At 39.2% G+C, this 20,493-nt stretch overlaps 1 protein-coding gene across 9 annotated transcripts in view; it reads right to left on the bottom strand.

Moving 5' to 3' along the window:
• MYO18A (myosin XVIIIA) overlaps positions 1-20,493 on the bottom strand; it is a 527,256-nt gene that overhangs the window by 376,111 nt on the left and 130,652 nt on the right. For all 9 annotated transcript variants that reach the window (XM_053706173.1, XM_053706175.1, XM_053706166.1 and 6 more), the window contains one exon: positions 2,867-3,008. In XM_053706173.1, the coding sequence (XP_053562148.1) occupies positions 2,867-3,008 (142 nt within the window). The remainder of the gene's footprint in view (positions 1-2,866; positions 3,009-20,493) is intronic.

The raw sequence follows: 20,493 nt of genomic DNA, 5'->3' as shown, positions 1-20,493 counted from the left end.
TCTGTCAGAAAAAGTTTACATTTCCACTAAATCTATGAGCACACCCACGAAGACTACTCTTAAGCTTGGAATAAGAGAACTCTTTGGCACGTTTAACTTCGTATTATCCATTGCTAAATATATAAGATGGAGCCTGAACCAAAATATTGTTCAGGTAAGGAGCCACAGCTACCCCCTGAGAATGAATCACAGTAAAGCTCCTAGGACTTTTGTGAATATTCTGGGGGCAGTAACGAAACTAAAAATAAGAGCTGCAAACTGAAAATGCCTGTTCCTGAAAGGCAAATCTGAGAAACCGATGATGGTCCTGATGAATCAGACAAACTTTTTTTCCCTGAGGTAGCAAAGCCCCTTTACCACCAGTTACTGTGGAGATGATAGAATCCAAACCAGGCCCAAAAATGGTCTTACCTTTAAAGGCCAAGGACAAAAGTCTAGACTTAGAGATCATGTCTGCAGACCAGGATTTTAACCAGAGAGCTCTTCTGGCTAATACTGCTAGAGCCGTATCGATGCGGATAAATTAAACAAACGCATCACAGATAAAGGAATTAGCAGATTTTAAGAATATTATACACTCCTGAATCTCCTCTAAGGATGATTCCAGAGAGACTAATTTAGATAGAGAATCGCACCAAAAGGCAGCTGTGCAAGCCACCGCCACTACACTGACGGCAGGTTGAAAGAGCAAACCACCCAGTAAAAAAGCTCTTCTAAGATATCCTTCCAGTTTCCTGTCCATAGGGTCCTTAAGAGGTACCGTCCTCCAAGGGAATGGTAGTTCTTTTCGCCAGGGTAGATATAGCTCCATCCACCTTAGGGATCACCTCACATAACTCCAGATTGGATTCAGAAACAGGAAAAATCTTTTTAAAATTTGGAAAAGGGGAAAAAGACACTCCAGGCTTATCCCACTCCATAGAAATAATTTATGGACAGCAAAGAAGGGACAGGGAAAGTTTCAGGAACTTTCAACTTGGGCCTGACAATAACGTCAAGCTTCTCGACTTTGGCTGGTTCGTCCTGAACCTCCAAGGTTCTTAAAACCTCCTTAGGACCTTAAGCGAGCTTCCTTATCCGATTCAGGAGCGGAGTTCTCTAACAAGGACTCCCCCTCAGACGAAGAGGACTTATCTAAATCAGAGACTTGAACTTGTCTAACTACTTGAAGAATCGTTAGAAGAAATATGAAGTAGCTTACATTTACTTGCAGGTTGGATAGCCACAATAGCTTCATAACCACTGACTGCAACTGTGCTCTAAACTGAGGAGAAAAATCTGATACTCCATCTTGAGTGATATATACCTGTGGTTGGACAGGCTTGAGAGATAAGCTTCAGACTAGAGAATGAGTCTGTAGAACTGATGTTAGGCAAAGTGCCACAAAGTTGTGCCGGAGGGCAAACAGAAAGATGAGAGAAGAAAAAAAACAAAAACAAAAAACAGAGCTATACCTATAGACCTTTTGCTCCCAACCATCTATGCATGAGAGGGACAGTAGTGAGACCCCAGGAAGAAGGTACTTACCCTCCACAGATCCACTCCTAAAAGGACTGTTACCAAGATCTCTGCACAGAGGCAATCATCAGAAGATTGTGTAAATTAGTCCATCAAGAGGCGGCTAAGGAACTACCTTGTGACACCTATAAAACTGCATAGCTGCAGCATCTCAATCCATGCTTTCTCCTTTGACGAGACAAAGAAATACTAGGAGGGAAGATAAACTATGAGTGTTTATTAGATCTGGTATAGGGTGTCTTTGCCTCCTACTAGTAGCCAAATGATGTAATTCCAAACAGTAAGGATTGTGGACTCTCACTACCATTAGGAAAAAATCTAGATTTGTAGACAGAAAAGTGTATTTCCAAACCAAAATCTTTTATATAAATCTTAACACTAATGAAACCCTCTAGGACAAAGCATACCAACTTGTAAACACCACATGGAGAATTGAAAAGACATGTATTATTGATTGTTTTCAGACCCTTTTTTTTTAGGGCAGGGGCACCAAAACTTATTATATGGAAAGCCAGACTAATGATAAGATTGGACAGGGGCTACATTTCATTACACACACACACAATTAGATTATAATAACATTTTAGTTAAACAATCACAAAGGAAATTAGTTAAATTAAAGGTCATTAAGCAACAATTTTGGCACCGCAAGATAATGCGGCTAAACCCGTGTATACCCCGGCGCTCCAGTTCATACTGTAACATAACGGGAGCATTGATGGCAGCTTCTTGATTTAATATAAGATATTTTGTTCTTTAAAACAGTACACAAGTAACTACAATTACTGTCTGCAGCAACAAATCATTGTTAAAGAGCCATTGTAAGGTAAAAATTACACTAATTTATACAAGCAAGTCATTTTAGCAGTACTGACCCTGCAAGTTTGTATGTTTGAACAACTTCTGCTTTAGACCAATAGTACTTTAAATATAACTTTATACCCTTTGTGTTAGTGAGCCAGCAGTTACATGACCCTCTTGTGCTACTGCCGCTGTTGATGAGTTCCCTGGCTATGGCATTCATGTTATATGTAGTTTTCATAGAAAAAAAATAAATAAATATAGCCAAAAACTGTCCACATACCAGAATCATCAAAAACATGAAGCCACTGCATGGTTACAACCATTGTTTGAACACTATCTTTTCCTAATTATCCTCTGCAGAAGAGATTAGATAAGGGAAACCTAACCTTCAACATGGCAGCATACAATAGTATGTATTTCTTCAATTTTTAAACAACCAAGCCATTACTATTCTCAGGCTAACCTTTGCACTGAGTCCACAATAATATCTAGCATTTACTGTTTAATGTCCCTTTATAAAATAAACAAGATTCCATCTTCTTACCTGTCTCCTCTCCTTCCTGAGGCCCATAGTAGGAGAACAGTCGTTCCAATAGGGAGTCCTCATTGCCACCAGGCTGGAGTGCTTCCTCTTCCAGTAACCATAAAAGGCCTCTAGCCTCATCAGTTCTTGCAATCGTTCTCACCTACAGATGACACAATCTTATTACGCACAATACAATCTTTGGTTACTTTTCATTAAGCTGCTCTTTTTAGGTATATTTAAGAAGGTATGGGTAGACAAGGTCCTAGACAGTGAAAGGACAGACAGTTTCTATACAGGAAACCAGTAAGTCAATCGCCACAGACAATCCAGCATTACCTGGTGAAATTTAAGATTGTGCAAGTTTCTTGTGCAATCCAGCAAACTGCTCTTGCGTACCAAATTGCACAAAAGTAGGGGTTGTCAACCAACCTGGTCTGATCTGTTTGAAGCGATAATCATCAACTACTTATGAGAACGCAGAATGGTTCTTTATTTTCAGTCGCCTAACCAAGCCCCAAAGTTTTATGAGAATACCGTCAGCTACCTACTCCAGCTTGCTCCTGTTAGTGTAAAAGGTCTTTTCATATGCAAAAGAATGGGGAGGGGGGGGGGGGTGTCTTATTTCCCACTTGCAGTGGGCTTTCCAGCTACCTTTTCAACAGAGCTAAACTGAGAGCTTCTAAGTAAGTTTTTAAACTGTTTTATACTGGATTTTTATATCAGTATCTGTGCATATTATTTTTATAGTGATGTCTATTACATGCAGTTATATGAAAATTGGTGTATACTGTCCCTTTAAATACTTCCCACACACAAACTGAAAAATGCATCATACGAACAACTCATGTTAGACAGAAAAAAACATCGCTCTTCCTTTCCGGCTCTCCCAACTTATCCAAAATCTACTAATCCAATCCTTAAAATAGCTCTCTAATGGTCAGTCTGATTTTCTTGATGAAATGGCAGGAAAGTTAAATAAAAAAAAAATGCAGTTGAGCCAGCAGGGGTAATTTTCAGCTCTATTTTAAAAGAGACACTTGAAGAAGAGAATCAATACTTAATGCTTGAGATAGTAAAAACACATTATTTTGTAGTAAAACACATTACTCTGGTTTCTTGCTCTCTTAAAAATTCAATCTGGGTTACGAAAAGGTAAAATTACAGCCCACAATGCAGCATGATATAAAAGCCAGTGTGATCACGCTCATTCTCTGTGTGTATGGTAAAATAATACACAGATATACACAATGAAAATGGACTCATGTATTTATATATAAATGAATATCTATATTTATATTTATGGAAATGATATTCACAAGACGTAGCCATTGGAGAGTTTATGCAATTATTTATGGTATCTATGGGGAAAAAGTGAATGATAACTGTTTTTATAAAGGAAAAGAGTACAGCACACATTATTGGTGTGGATTTAAAAAAACATGTACTAAAAAATGCTATCATGAAAAGGGAGCAGAATTTAAAACAAGATAAAAAGCAGAATATAAAGTTAAACTTATACTGCAGCACCAGTTGTGTATAGCCCAGTACTGCTCACCGGATAACCATGATTCCCACATACCTGGAAAAGCAGGAAGAGACACTAACCCTTACAAGAAAATGTAGATTTTTTTAAAAAAAAGTTGAACAGCAATACATTTTGCATTTCATCATATAGATTAAACAAAGGGAAAATAATTTGCATTTCTTTTTGCTTATTCAACATCTTAGAAGACTATTGCTATGTTGTATGTAGAATGAGACACTACAGTGTGTGCATGGGAAAATATTTATTTATAAGCAGATAATACAGATGAAAAAGGGGGAACAAATTATATTCTGTATAACCTAACATTCTTGTAGACCACTGTATTAGCCTTATACAATATTGTGTATGTAAATAGATATTAGATAAGGCCGGGTCAAATCAGAAACACCTGCTGCAAAGTGCTGCTTTACGGTCTACACTTCCAGAAGTTAGCAATTTTTAAACTTTTTTATTTTCCTTAACAAAGCTAAACACATAACTCAATGTGAAAGGTCCCAGCCGGCTTGCTTTAGAATAAGTAAATGTTTGTGCCTAGAAATAACACGATGACAGCATATTTCCACCATCTGCCCTAAATACAATGCTCAGTGTTTTTCTCAACACATGTTCAATACTTGGACTCAAATGCAAAAACCAGAATAAATTATTATAAGAATTAAACTTACTGATACTTTTCTGCACTCTAATACATTACAACTATATGTATTGCTCCTTACTGGAAACCCTCACAGACCTTCACTTTCCCCTACAGCCTATGCAAAGATAGGTGAGAAAGAGGAACAACTTCTAAACAAGACAGTGCTATTGTATCTCGCTAATACGAAGAGAAAGAAAAAAGCTACTTAAAGGAACTAATATTTCTCTAGAAAAGTAACCAAGAAATGTTCCATGGCAGCAGTGCACGCCTGCAGAAAAACCAAGTATAGGCTTTTAGTGGGTAGAGGTGCTGTACCTATGGTGTTTTCAAATGCAACAAGGGAGCCATTCTGATAGCTTTATGTTAAAAAATGTGTTTGGTTTATTGATACTCTAAATAAATAGCACTAAATAAAGACAAATTGAATAATTGACAAATGCATAACAAAAAGACAATGCAATAGCACTTCAAAGTTAAAGGGATAGAAAGGTCAAAATTTTATTGTGCATGGATGCATTTCAAAGTGAAATAGAAGCCTTTTTGCAATATACTTCCATTAGCAAAAATTCTTCTACTAAAAGTTATATACGTTTTTCTGTGGCATACGCATATATCATGTGAGGGCCTCTGCACCAGTATTTAAACACCACACCACCTCAGATAGTCAGTGGGGTCTTGTGTGACACAAATTATGCCTTCACAGAAGCAATACACACCATCTTCAGCTCTCTGAGCTTGAATACTGGTGCACAGGCCCTCACGGGATATGTGAATATAGCACCAACGGAAGTATATTTAAAAAAAACTTCTACTTCAAATTGCATTTTTTAATTTTGACCTTTCTATCCCTTTAATCCAATGTTTTCCTCTCCTGTATCACGTGACAGCCATCAGCCAATCATAAAATGTATATTTGCATATAAAAAGAATGTGCATGTTGCCTCATTGAAGGCGAAACCTTGTGCAAGGAACTCGGCGTCAACTAAGACGCCGGAAATTACGAATTTGCGTCAGACGTACCTTCGCGGCAAAACAATTCTCGCGCCAAGGACGACGCAATAAACTTTAGCATTTTTACAATACATATATTTAGAACTTTATATTAATGCATAAAGTGCCAAACCATAGCTGAGAGTGTCTTAAGTGTAATGAAAACATACTTACTGAAAGACACCCATCCATATATAGCAGATAGCCAAACCAGTACTGAAACAGCTATCAGTAGAGGTAATGGTATATGAGAGTATATCGTCGATCTGAAAAGGGAGGTAGGAGATGAATCTCTACGACCGATAACAGAGAACCTATGAAATAGATCTCCTGCAAGGAAAACCATTGCATTCAATAGGTGATACTACCTTCACATCCCTCTGACATTCACTGTACTCTGAGAGCAATCAGGCTTCAAAATGCTGAGAAGCGCATATCAACGTAGAAATCTTAGCACACACTTACTTCACCACCTCCATAGGAGGCAAAGTTTGTAAAACTGAATTGTGGGTGTGGTGAGGGGTGTATTTAAAGGCATTTTGAGGTTTGGGAAACTTTGCCCCTCCTGGTAGGATTGTATATCCCATACATCACTAGCTCATGGACTATTGCCAATTACATGAAAGAAATTACCTTTTTTTCTTTTCACTGCTACAGCAGCTTCCCCCACCTAGAGATCCTTTATTTACACGTCAGCAATGACTAATCCTGCTTCCTCCAATCATAGCTTTCCCCCCAGGGTAGTCATTGCCTGAGGCCATGCTGTGATTGGAGGAAACCGGATTAGTCATTGCTGACGTGTGAATAGAGGATCTCTAGGTGGGGGAAGCTGCTGTAGCAGTGAAAAGAAAAAAACATAATTTTTTTAACAAAACGGCTGCTTTGTAAACTTTGATGAATGAACGTGCCCCTGTTTTTAATAGTATTTTTAAAAAACGGGCTTTCATTCACCAAAGTTTACCTTCACTTTAAGTATAAGACACAGCTTTGTTTTTTATTACAACAATGAAACAGGCTGTTTAGCATCCCTTCAAATAACCAATATGTCCTTCCAGAAGAACTAGATAACAAAAAAAAAAAAATCTTAGCCAGACCAAAAGGATGAATTTCTGCTTATTTCACTTGATCTGGAGGAACCGGAGGGAAAGACTCTAAGATGTATCACTATTGTAATACTACAAAAGGCACGGCTGTATATACTGTACACACACACACACACGCACACACTAGAAGCAGGATGGAGTATAAATATAAACAAGATGCTCAGCGTGACTTGTACAAAAAAAGGAATAAAAAAAGGGACACTAAACCCAAAATGTTTCTTTCATGATTCAGGTTGAGAAAATTTCAAACATTCCAATTTACTTCTGTTATCCAATTTGCTTCATTCTTTAGATATCCTTTGTTGAAGAAATAGCAATGCATATGCTTGAGCCAATCACGAGGCATCTATGTGCAGCCATCAATCAGCAGTTACTAAGCCTATCTAGGTATACTTTTCAGCAAAGGATATCATGAGAATGAAGCAAATTAGATAATAGAAGTAAATTATAAAGTTGTTTAAAATCACATGCTCTTTCTAAATCATGAAAGAAACAATTTGGGTTTCATGTCCCTTTAAAAAGGGACAGTCTAGTCAAAATTAAACTTTCATTATTCAGATAGGACATGCAATTTTAAACAACTTTCCAATTTATTTTATTTGTTCTCTTGGTATTCTTAGTTGAAAGATAAACCTAGGTAGGCTCATATGCTAATTTCTAAGCCCTTGAAGGTCGCCTCTTATCTCAGTGCATTTTGACCTTTTTCAAGTTAGACACTGTTAGTTCATGTGTGCCATGTAGATAACTGTGCTCACTCCCGTGGAGTAAATTATGAGTCAGCTAAAATGCAAGTCTGTCAAAAGAACTGAAATAAGGGGGCAGTAGGCCGAGGCTTAGATACAAGGTAATTACAGAGGTAAAAAGTATATTAATATAACCGTTTTGGTCATGCAAAACTGGGGAATGGGTAATAAAGGGATTATCTATCTTTTTAAACAATAAATATGCTGGAGCAGACTGTCCCTTTAAATGTATTTTAAACCCTGGCTAACAATTACTCTCTGGCCCTGAGCGAGTGGGGGCTGAACCTACAAACGTATTGCAACTAAGGAGCTCATGGGTGCTATGAGAGAATCTGCAGACCTCTCTGGAAACTAGAAGGTTAACTGTAGCATTCGTCAAAAAAATTAAATCTGTCATGTGTGAATCTGACATTTACTAGACAGATGCACAGCTGTAAATGCTGCAATCCAGACATATTTGATTGGTTTTTACAGTTCTTGTAAGTACTGTAACGTCTGCATATGAAATTTAAGATATCAGCATCTCCATTTGATAGCTGTCCTTTTACTTACAGCACAGAAGCATAAAAACAATCAAATCCACATATAAAACGCTACTAAATAGGAGCTCTAAACAGCCCATCTGAAGATGAAATGACATATTAGAACTTTTGGTTCACAATATACCAAATCACTATTAAGGACACCCTAGCTCAAACTAGTGTCATGGATTAATCATTTTTACAAGGCAGTTGGATCTGTACCAGAAAAAAATTAAAACGTTAAAAGAAAATAATAAAAAAAAAAGAGTGTAAAAAAAATGGGTACATTTCTAACAATATAGTAATCACAAAAATCCCCTGCAGGCTGCCTCAGGAGAGAAGAAAGGGCGCAGCACAGGTAAAACTACGTAAACTGGAGAACAATTATGGTTAGCAAGCTGCCTTGCATTTGTACCCAAAGTCTATGCCAATATTTTTTGTGAGCTTCTGGGGGGGGTTTCTTCTCTTTTTAACAAGGGTTAAAGTGCCTCTTTATTTAGAAGGCTGATGGAATAAATACTATATAAATTAAATATATGAGAAAAAAAAAGCTGAATAATTTATGAAGCCACAACAAGCTCTCTTGGGTGAAAAATCTTTAATGCTCTCTGCCTCTACCTTGGCTGCATAACCTGCCAGATCTGAGCATATGGGTATTTATACACTGCTTTGAAATGCAGCTCCTTAAGAGCTTCAGCCCAAGACATTTATTGTCAACATTTTTATGACTCATGCAGCTGCTGTCATATTCTATTAAACCTTGCAAGTATTTCTGCTACTCTTTATATTAATGGGGATCTAGAGTTAACTAAAGCAGCTGGGGAAAAGATGCGGTTCCTCTCGCGAGCATCTCAATCATTCACAAAGATCGTATAGACACCCCAGCCATTACTGTCTAATGTTAATTCAGCTGCTTGAATAACCGTTGATTGGATAGGAAACTGGTTTTTAAAGTAGGCATTACAGATTCATGGTAAAATATACACTATTATAAAAATGATGTAGGAGTCCCTTTTTACCTTTTTTTCTCTTCAGCTCAATTTTAAACACTATTTTATGTTCATTGTATTAAAAAATGAGAGAAAAAAACACCACAGGCAGAACAGTTGCGTAGTCTGTCATTTAATGGTCAGATGTGGTGCATTATGGGTGGTCATAAATGTGCGATATAAATACATATAATATTATCCTCTTATACAGTATGTGATCATTTACAGTATTGTATCTGATCATATATATATATTTTGAACATAAATGATATTTTATATTTCTAGGCAACTACGTTATGGTCAAAATGCAAGCAACAAACAAAGAAGACAAACTGTAAAACTACTTGGCTTCGTTGTGAGGTTTATTGGATTTAGAACTTTAAGTCTTTATATTGCTCAATCTCTTTTTTTATTAATTTTCCTGGATTGTTTAAAGCAACATTCTAGTACAAAAATAAAATTTATGCTTACCTGTTCATTTTCTTTTTTTTCGGACATGGAGAGTCCACAACTTCATTCCAATTACTAGTGAGAATATTCACTCCTGGCCAGCAGGAGGCGGCAAAGAGCACCCCAGCAGAGCTGTTAAGTGTCACCTCCCTTACCCATAACCCGCAGTCATTCAGCCGGAGGAAAATGGACAAAGAAGATAACACAAAGGTGTAGAGGTGCCTGAGGTTTAGCAAAAAATACTGTCTAATCAAAAGGGTGAGGTCATGGACTCTCCATGTCCGGAAAGAAAGAAATCAGGTAAGCATTAATTTTATTTTCTTTCCTAAGACATGGAGAGTCCACGACATCATTCCAATTACTAGTGGGAACCAATACCCAAGCTAGAGGACACGGAATGAACAGGGAGAGAGAACAAGACAGGCAGACCTAAACAGAAGGCACCACCGCTTGAAGAACCTTTCTCCCAAAAGAGGCCTCAGCAGAGGCAAAAGTATCAAATTTGGAAAAAGTATGCAGAGAGGACCATGTTGCCGCCTTGCAAATCTGTTCCACAGAAGCTTCATATTTGAAAGCCCAAGAAAAGGAGACAGCCCTAGTAGAATGAGTCATAATTCTCTCAGGAGGCTGCTGTCCGGCAGTCTCATATGCAAAATTAATCATACTTCTCAACCAGAGGGAAAGAGAAGTAGAGGTGGCCTGACCCAACGCTTTCCTGAGAAAGAAATAAACAGGACAGAAGACTGTCGAAAACCCTTGGTAGCCTGAAGGTAGAATTTTAGAGCGCACACAACATTGAAGTTATGTAACAGATGTTCCGTATCAAAAGGAGGATTAGGACAAAGAGAAGGAACAACAATTTCCTGATTAATATTTCTATCCGAAACCACCTTAGGGAGAAACCCCAATTTAGTACGAAGGACCGCCTTATCCACATAAAAAAAAAAGGTAAGGCGAATCGCACTGCAGAGCTGAGAGTTCAGAAACTCTGTGAGAAGAAGAAATAGCAATACTAAACAAAGCTTTACAAGATAACTTAATATCTACAGAATGCATAGGCTCAAACGGAGCCTGTTGAAAAACTCTAAGAACTAGGTTAAGGCTCCAAAGAGGAGCAACAGGTTTAAACACAGGCCTGATTCTGACCAGGACCCTACAAAAAGATTGAACATTTGGCACATCCGCCAGACGCTTATGTAAAAGAATAGATGATGCAAAAATCTGACCTTTCTGACTGTCTTTTCTCCAGGAAGGACTGGAGAAAGGGTTATCAGAATTCTAGGAATCCTAACCCTACTCCAAGAGAAGCCCTTCAATTCACACTAATATAGGTATATGCCTGGAGAACACCTCCGTATGGAGAGCCCATTCCCCTGGATGAAACGTCTGTCTGCTCAGAAAATCTGGTTCCCAATTGTCCACCCCAGGAATGTGAATGGCAGATAGAAGACAATTGTGAGCTTCCACCCACTGAATATTCAGAGCCACCTCCTTCATGGCCAAGGAACTCCGAGTTCTTTCCTGGTGGTTTATGTAAGCCACAGAGGTGTGTTTTTTTTCCGACTGGAATCTGATAAACCAGGCTAAGGACAACTGAGGCCAAACCATCAGGGCATTGAAGATGGCTCTCAACTCCAAGATGTTTATGGGGAGATGACGACGACTCCCAAGTCCATAGGCCCTGAGCCTCCCTCCCCCAGTCTAAAAGGCTGGCGTCCGTGGTCACAATCACCCAGGAGGGTCTCCGGAAGCATGAGTCCTGAGACAGATGATCCTGAGGAATCCGCCATGAGAGAGAGTCTCTTTTCAACTGATGCAGATCTATCCTCTGAGATAGATCAGACTGGTCTCCATTCCATTGTCTGAGCATGCATAATTGCAGAGCTCTCAAATGGAATCGAGCAAAGGGAATGATGTCCATAGAAGCGACCATCGGACCAATTACCTCTATGCATTGAGCCACTGATGGCCGAACAGTAGACTGTAGAGAGAGGCAAGAGGAGAGAAGTTTGATCTCAGTCAGAAAAATCTTCATAAATAGGGAATCTATGATGGTTCCTAAGAAACAAGCCCTTGTAGCTGGAACAAGGGAACTCTTCTCCAGATTCAGTTTCCATCCATGAGAACATAGAAAAGACAACAAGATCTCTGTATGAGAGTTTGCTATTTGGAAAGATGGTGCCTGAACCAATAAGTTGTCCAGGTAAGGTGCCACCACAATTCCCTGAGACTCGACAACTGCCAAGAGAGCCCCCAGAAAAGCTGTGGCAAGGGCAAATGGAAAAGCAACAAATTGAAAGTGCTTGTCTAGAAAAGTGAATCTCAGGAACTGGTGATGATCCCTGTGAATAGGAACATGAAGATACGCATCCTTCAGGTCTATGGTCATCATAAACTGACCCTCTTGGACCAAAGTAAGAATGGAATGAATGGTTTCCATTTTGAAGGACGGTACCATGAGACATTTTTTGAGACACTTTAGGTCTAAGATGGGTCGAAAAGTTCCCTCTTTTTTGGGAACAACAAACAGATTTGAATAGAATCCTAGACCCTGTTCCCTTACTGAAACAGGAACTATCACTCCCAGGGAGTAAAGGTCCTGAACGCAGCTTAAGAATGCCTCTCTTTTTACCTGATCCACAGATAACCTTGAGAGGAGGAATCTGCCCCTGGGAGGACGAGATTTAAATTCTATTTTGTAACCATGATATACTATGTCCATAGCCCAAGGGTCTGGGACACCGCATATCCACGCTTGATGAAACAAGGAAAGTCTGACTCCCACTTGATCCAATCCCGGACCGGGGGCAGACCCTTCATGCTGACAGTCTCAGATGAAGGTTTTTTTCAATTGCTTCCCCTTGTTCCAAGTCTGATTGAAACTCCAAGAGGACTTGGCCTGCTCTGGCTTAGAAGAGGAGGAGGAAGACTTTTGACCTTTGAAGTTATGAAAGGAACAAAAAAAAAAAGAATGTTGGTGCCCCTTAGGCCTATTCTTCTTGTCTTGAGGTAAAAGAGACCCCTTTCCACCCTTAATTTAAGAAATGATCTCCACCAGACCAGGACCAAACAGGGTCTTACCCTTGTAAGGTAGCAACAGGAGCTTGAACTTGGAGGTAACATCAGCCAACCAAGATTTCAGCCACAAAGCCCAGACATCTTGGCTCCCAGTCTAATAACTTGCATGTTTGCATCAGAGATAAAGGAATTGGTCAGTTAGAGAGCCTTGATCCTATCTTGGATCTCCTCTAGCAGAGTCTCCTCTAAAATCAACTCGGACAAAGCATCACACCAATAAGATGCTGCACTTGTTACCGTAGCAATACAAACAGCAGGTTGCCATTGCCTGATAAACATACATTTTCTTTAAATAAGCCTCCAGATTTTTGTCCCAGGGATCCTTAAAAGAACAGCTATCCTCTATAGGAATCGTGGTTCTCTTGGTCAGCGTAGAAAGAGCCCCTTCTACCTTAGGCACCATGCGCCATGAGTCAAGAAATGGAGTCAGCAACAGGAAACATCTTTTTAAATACAGGAGACAGGGAAAAAGGAATCCCTGCTTATCCTATTCCTGTGTAATGATCTCCGACACACGGTCTGGAACAGGAAACACTTCACAGAGGAAGGAACATCATAGTATTTATTAAGTTTACTAGATTTCTTAGGATTGACAGCAACAGATGAATTGGAGTCGTCCAAAGTAGCCAATACCTCCTTTAAAAGTAACCGAAGGTGTTCAAGCTTAAATCTGAAATTTACTTCTTCAGAATCAGACAAAGGATTTATGCTATCAGAGTCTGAGATTTCACCCTCAGAAGCTACCGAGGTATCCTCCTCATCAGACTTATGAGGGAGGTCAACCTTCGCAGCAGTGGATGGGACAGACACATTATCAGAAAATTTTTTAGATTTCCTCTTGCACTTCCCCATCATGGAAAAAACAGATAAAGCTGCAGATACCGCAGAAGATATCTGTGCAGCAAAATCTATTGGCAAATATACTCCTCCAGGAGGCTGAGAGGAACCGCAGGGCACTGTATGTGATGCCATTGAGGCGTGGGACGTTTGAGGAGCAATCTGTGGCATATCCTGAACAGCATTATCCTGAGAGACAATAGGCTCAGAAGAGAGTAATTTATCTTTAAGCTTTAGGGTCTTAGCTAAACATGAGGAGCAAAATTGCATAGGTAAAACAATTTGGGCCTCTAAACATAATAAACATTTATCAAATTAAATACTCCTGTTCAGTGTCCATAGCTAAGATTAAAAAAAAAGTAAATGAGACAACAAAAAAGTTTACTGTCACTTTAAAAGAAACTGGACTTTAAAGCGCAGTAACTGCCTTTTTAACAAGGAAAACTGGGATACTACAAAGCGTTAATATGCCCCAAAAATAAGCAAAACTTTAAAACCTCTACACCTCAGTCAGTCTGAGGTGCCCTACTGTCACCGTTAGTAGCCAAATAAGAGAGAAGCTCCAACAGCCGTCACAGCAGATAGCCTGCAGAGAATGACACCGCTCCAGCGTACAAGTGGAAGAGCGTCGTCACGTGAACGGCACACAAAGAAACCGCACACTAACAGAAAGCGCGCAAACGTCTCTCAGCATTCTGCCCAAATAAACCCTTAACCAAGGATTATTATGTCCCAATAAAAAAATGCAGTCTCTTTATCGTTTATTTTTTGTTTTTGTTTTTTAAAACAAAACCTGAAAAGTGCAAGTCTCCAGTACCTAGAACTTGTAGAAAAAGAAAGAACATAGTAACTAACTCTGGCTTTCTATACCAAGGGCAGCAATAGGTTAGAAAACAAAGCAAGGACCACCTCACCACTTTCTAACTGCTTAAAAAACACCACTACTCTTTGATGTGGACACAGCTAAACCCAAATCCTTGCTTGCAGGGAAAAATACCCAAAAAAAGGAATAAATATCCTCAGACACCAACTTCACATCCTCCATTGACAGAGGTAAAGAGAATGACTGGGGGTTATAGGTAAGGAAAGTGACACTTAAAGGGACAGTCAAGTCCAAAAAAAAACTTTCATTTTTCAAATAGGGAATGTAATTTTAAACAACTTTCCAATTTACTTTATCAACAATTTTGCTTTGTTCTCTTGGTATTCTAGTTGAAAGCAAACCTAGGAAGGCACATATGATAATTTCTAAGCCCTTGAAGGCCGCCTCTATTTTATTTACTTTTCACAGCAGGGGAGAGCAAGCTCATGTAGGCCATATAGATAGCATTGTGATCACGCCCGTGGCTAGTGGCAGACACTGTACTAATTGGCTAAAATGCAAGTCAATAGATAATAACTAAAAGTCATGTGATTAGAGGCGGTCAGAAGATGCTTAGATACAAGTTAGTCACAGAAGTAAAAAGTGTATTAATATAACAGTGTTGGTTTTGCAAAAAACTGGGGAATGGGTAATAAAGGGATTATCTATCTTTTTAAACAACAAAAATTCTGGTGTTGACTGTCCCTTTAACAGCTCTGCTGGGGTGCTCTTTGCCTCCTCCTGCTGGCCAGGAGTGAATATTCCCACTAGTAATTGGAATGATGTTGTGGACTCTCCATGTCTTAGGAAAGAAATATAATTTAATTAGCTAATTGCATTTGTTCAGATCAATCCCTTATGTGTTTAACAATACCCCACAGTAATTCTAGCATATGTGTGTATGCCTGCTCCTATTTGGCACACTAGCCAAAATCATCATGTTAAATGTTACAGCACCACTTGACTATATAAAATAAGTAATTAATTTAAAAATAAAAATATTCAACAAGTTAGAACCTTTTCATTTTGACACTAGAATGTCCTTTAAATTAAATAATTTTTGAAATACAAGTTATCCTTTAGCTCCTTTCTACCAAAGGGTTACCTGCCACAATGCCAGTGGTAGGGTTATATACTTTTTCCCCAAAGGAAGTGGGAGTTGCATTTAAAGGAACATAAAACCCAACATTTTTCTTTCACAATACAAATAGAACATACAATTGTAAACACATTTCCAATTTACTTCTATTATTAAATGTGCTTCATTCTTTTCATATCTTTTGTTGGAGTAACAATGCACTACTGGGAGCTAGCTGAAGACATTGGGTCAACCAATGACAAAAGGCATATATGTGCAGCCATCAAATTGGCTGGTAGCTCCCAGTAGTGCATTGATGCTACTGAGCCTAAGTATGCTTTTCAACAAAGGATACAAAGAAAACAAAACAAATTAAATAGAAGTAAATTGAGAAGTCGTTTAAAATTGAATGCTCTGTCATGAAAGTGTAATTGCTCCTTTAAATGAACAGATGTTGCTACTATTTTTGTTTGCAGGCACAGAGAACCATGACAAAACGTAACTGTGAGCATAGGCAGCTTAAAACATAAAAGGTTATCAATATCACAATCCTACGATAGTTTCAGCTAGCAACCGGATGCTTTATGACTTGTTACATACCCCAAATGTATAATACCCATTGCTTATATAAATCAAATAAAGCTAAGAATGCCGAAGGGATGTCAAATCACACTATGAGACAGTGTGACACACTATGTAGAGTCTAATCTCCAGATGATCCTAAATATGAGCCTTTTCATACTATCAACTGATGGTCAATCATGTAAGTATATTCCTTCATCATCACAAAACCTGATAGATCAGCAACAAAGTCTACATGTTCTCAGTCAACGTCGCCTGTGCAGGTCTTATGTGGCCCTGTCTCTTTATATACAGTAAAATACCTATAAGATATTTTCAATTAATACACAACCCCCCCCCCCCAATAATTAAATACAAGCCATACATCCATTTATTCAATATCTTAACCAACGGAGTTAAAATCTTGATAGCCAAAAACTGGAAAAGCAAGGGAGTCCCAACCATTGACATGTGGATTCAGAAAGTTTCAGAAATTATAGAGTTAGAAGAATATTACTATCTCAAACATGACAAAATGGATTATTATGCAGAATTATGCTGTGTCTCCGAGCCTTTGTAAAATTGATTTGTATACAATAAAGCCGTTTCCAAAAAAAAAAAAAAGATATTTTCAATTAATTTCCTTTTTAACATAGAAAATGTTTAATTTGAACAGGACGTTATAATTTAAGTGATGACAGGGTTCAACATGTAAAAAAACAAAAAACAGATGTGCTTTTTGTAAAATTTGATATGCAGTTAAATGCAAATGATGAAATATATTTTGATGTTGGCAGATTACCAAAAATACCTTCTAGTGAGAGTATAATTCCATTGTAAAATTACAGACATTCAAACCGACCCTAGTAGGCAGATTTAAATTCTATGACTTTATCTAGAGCATACACATGAATCATTAGAATACAAATCTCTTGTATCAAGCCCCTATGGCTGACTGCATTCCTGACCCCCATAGTGCTAACTTTATCCACTGGGTGCTGACAAAGTACATGATTCAGCTCTAGTTTGCTTTACCAGCAAATGATCAATCCAACTTTACACTGCTCCACTGATCTATAGATGTTGTACAATTCAACTAATTCTGAGGAAAAGCTTATATACACAGAATTAATGAGAACTAATTGATATGCATTTTTGTGGTACACCTATTAAAAGGTTGTTTAACAGTATGAGTTTGCAAAAAATAAAAAATAATGTGTAGTTAAAGAAAAAATTGCAATCTACTTTATTTATTTTGTTCATTTTCCTGTATTTTAGCTCTAAATTCCATGGTCACTACCACGTTTAAACTTACGTTTTTCTTTTATCTCACTCTTCTGCTGTAGACAATTAGGGTCATATATAAATCGGGCACTGAAAGAGTTTGTGCAAACAAGCCTGTGTGAAATTATCTAGCAGGGTTTCCATAGAACCTTGTTAATGTTATTTCCCGATTTATACCTGTCCCTAATTGTTTTCAACAAAACACAGAGATTAACAGGAATCTAGTTCAAATATGGCTCCCATATCTTTATAGAAACTAAAAAAACTTTATAGAAACAAACTATCTACAATAGTACATCAAATAGAACTGTAAAAAAAAATTATGCTTACCTGATAAATTTCTCTCTTTCCGGAAATGGAGAGTCCACAACGTCATCAATTACTAGTGGGAATATCACTCCTGGCCAGCAGGAGGAGGCAAAGAGCATCACAGCAAAGCTGTTAATTGTCACTCCCCTATCCATAATCCCCAGTCACTCGACCGAAGGGAAATGGAAAAAGGAAAAACACAAAGGTGTAGAGGTGCTTGAGGTCTAGTGGGGTGGGGTCGTGGACTCTCCATATCCGCAAAGAAAGAAATTTATCAGGTAAGCATACATTTTGTTTTCTTTCCTAAGATATGGAGAGTCCACAACATCATCAATTACTAGTGGGAACCAATGCCCAAGCTAGAGGAAACAGATGACTAGGGAGGGAGAACAAGACAGGCAGACCTAAACGGAAGGCACCACCGCTTGAAGAACCTTTCTCCAAAAAGAAGCCTCAGCCGAGGCAAAGTATCGAATTTGTAAAATTTGGGAAAAGCATGCAAAGAGAACCAAGTTGCAGCCTTGCAAATCTGTTCCACAGATGCTTCATGCTTGAAAGCCCAAGAGTAGGAGACAGTCCTTGTGGAATGAGCCGTAATTCTCTCAGGAGGCTGCTGACCAGCAGTCTCATAAACAAAATGAATTATACTTCTCAACCAGAGAAACAGCCAAACAGGGCATAGGACTGGCGAAAATCCTTAGTCGCCTGTAGGTAGAATTTTAGAGCATGCACAACGTCTAAGTTGTGCAACAGACAATCCTTATGAGAAGATAGAGGATTATGACATAGAGAAGGAACAACTTTGTACGAAAAACCCCCTTATCAGCATGAAAGATAAGATAAGGCGTATCACACTGCAAAGCCGAGAGTTTGTGACTCTTCGAGCAGAAGAGAAGCAATAAGAAACAAAACCTTCCAAGATAACAACTTAATATCTATGGAATGCAATGGCTCAAACAGAGCCTGCTGCAAAACTTTAAGAAGGTTATGGCTCCAAGGAGGAGCAACAGACTTAAACAAAGGCCTGATTCTGACCAGGGCCTGACAAAAGATTGCACATCTAGAAAATCCGCCAGACGCTTGTGTAACAAAATGGATAATGCAGAAATCTGACCCTTCAGAGTGCTGACTGACAAACCCTTCTCCAGACCTTCCTGGAGAAAGGACAAAATCCTAGGAATCCTGACCCTACTCCAAGACTAGTCCTTGGATTCGCACTAATAAAGATATTTACGTTATATCTTATAGCAAATCTTTCTAGTAACAGGCTTGCGAGACTGAATCAGAGTCTCAATGACCGACTCAGAAAAACCACGCTTAGACAGAACTAAGCATTCAATTTCCAAGCAGTCAGCTTCAGAGAAACGAGATTTGGATAAATGAAAAGACCCGGAGTTAGAAGGTCCATCCTCAAAAGGAAACCTCCAAGGTGGAAGAGATGACATCTTCACTAGGTCTGCATACCAGATCCTGCAAGGCCAAGCAGGAGCTATTAGAATTACTGATGCTCTCTCTTGAGTGATACGAGCAATGCCTCATGGAAGGAGAACAAAGGGGGAGGCAGGTATGCTAGACTGAAATCCCAAGGAACCGCCAGAGCATCTATTAGAGCGGCCTGCGGATCGCTTTACCTTGACCCGTGCCTTGTAAGCTTGGCATTCTGCCGAGATGCCATTAGATCCAACTCCGGCACCCCCACCTGAGGGTTAACCTGGAGAACACCTCCGGATGAAGAGCCCACTCCCAGGGGTGAAATGTCTGTCTGTTCAGGAAATCCGCTTCCCAGTTGTCCACTCCTGGATGGCAGATAGACGGCAATTGTGAGTTTCCGCCCACTGAACAATCCGAGCCACCTTCTTCATGGCTAAGGAACCCAGAGTTCCTCCTTGGTGGTTGATGTAAGCCACTGAGGTGATATTGTCTGACTGGAACCTGATAAACCAGGCTAAAGACAACTGAGGCCAAGCCATCAGAGCATTGTAAATTGCTCTCAACTCCAAGGTTTAGATTTATGGTAATAGCATATTCCTCCCGAGTCCCTGCGCCTTCCACGAGTCCCAGACTGCTCCCCAGCCCAGTAGGCTGGCGTCCGTGGTCACGATCAGCCAGGAAGATCTATGGAAGCATGTGCCCTGAGACAGATGTTCCTGAGAAAGCCACCACTGGAGAGAGTATCTTGTCGACTGATATAGAACTATTCTCTGAGACAAATCCGAATGATTTCCGTTCCTTTGTCTGAGCATGCATAATTGCAGAGCTCTCAAATGGAATCGAGCAAAGGGAATGATGTCCATGAAGCGACCATCAGACCAATTACCTACATACATTGAGCCAGTAGACTGAAAAGAGGCAAGGGGAGATTATTTTGGATTTTCAACCGTGGAAACATAGAAAAGACAACAAGATCTTTATATGAGAGTTTGCTTGTTGAAAAGATGGAGCCTGAACCAATATGTTGTCCAGGTAGGGTGCCACTGCAATTCCCCAAGACCTGATCACTGCCAAGAGAGCCCCCAGAACCTTTGAGAAAATTCTGGGAGCTGTGGCAAGGCCAAACGGGAGAGCCACAAACTGAAAGTGTTTGTCTAGAAAGGTGAATCTCAGGAACTTGTGATGATCCCTGTGGATGGGTACATGAAGATATGCATCCTTTAGGT

This window comes from Bombina bombina, chromosome 3 (assembly GCF_027579735.1).
Source record: "Bombina bombina isolate aBomBom1 chromosome 3, aBomBom1.pri, whole genome shotgun sequence".
NCBI lineage: Eukaryota > Metazoa > Chordata > Amphibia > Anura > Bombinatoridae > Bombina > Bombina bombina.
The sequence above is the reverse complement of the archived record's forward strand: the minus strand, read 5'-3'. Positions and strand labels throughout refer to the sequence as shown.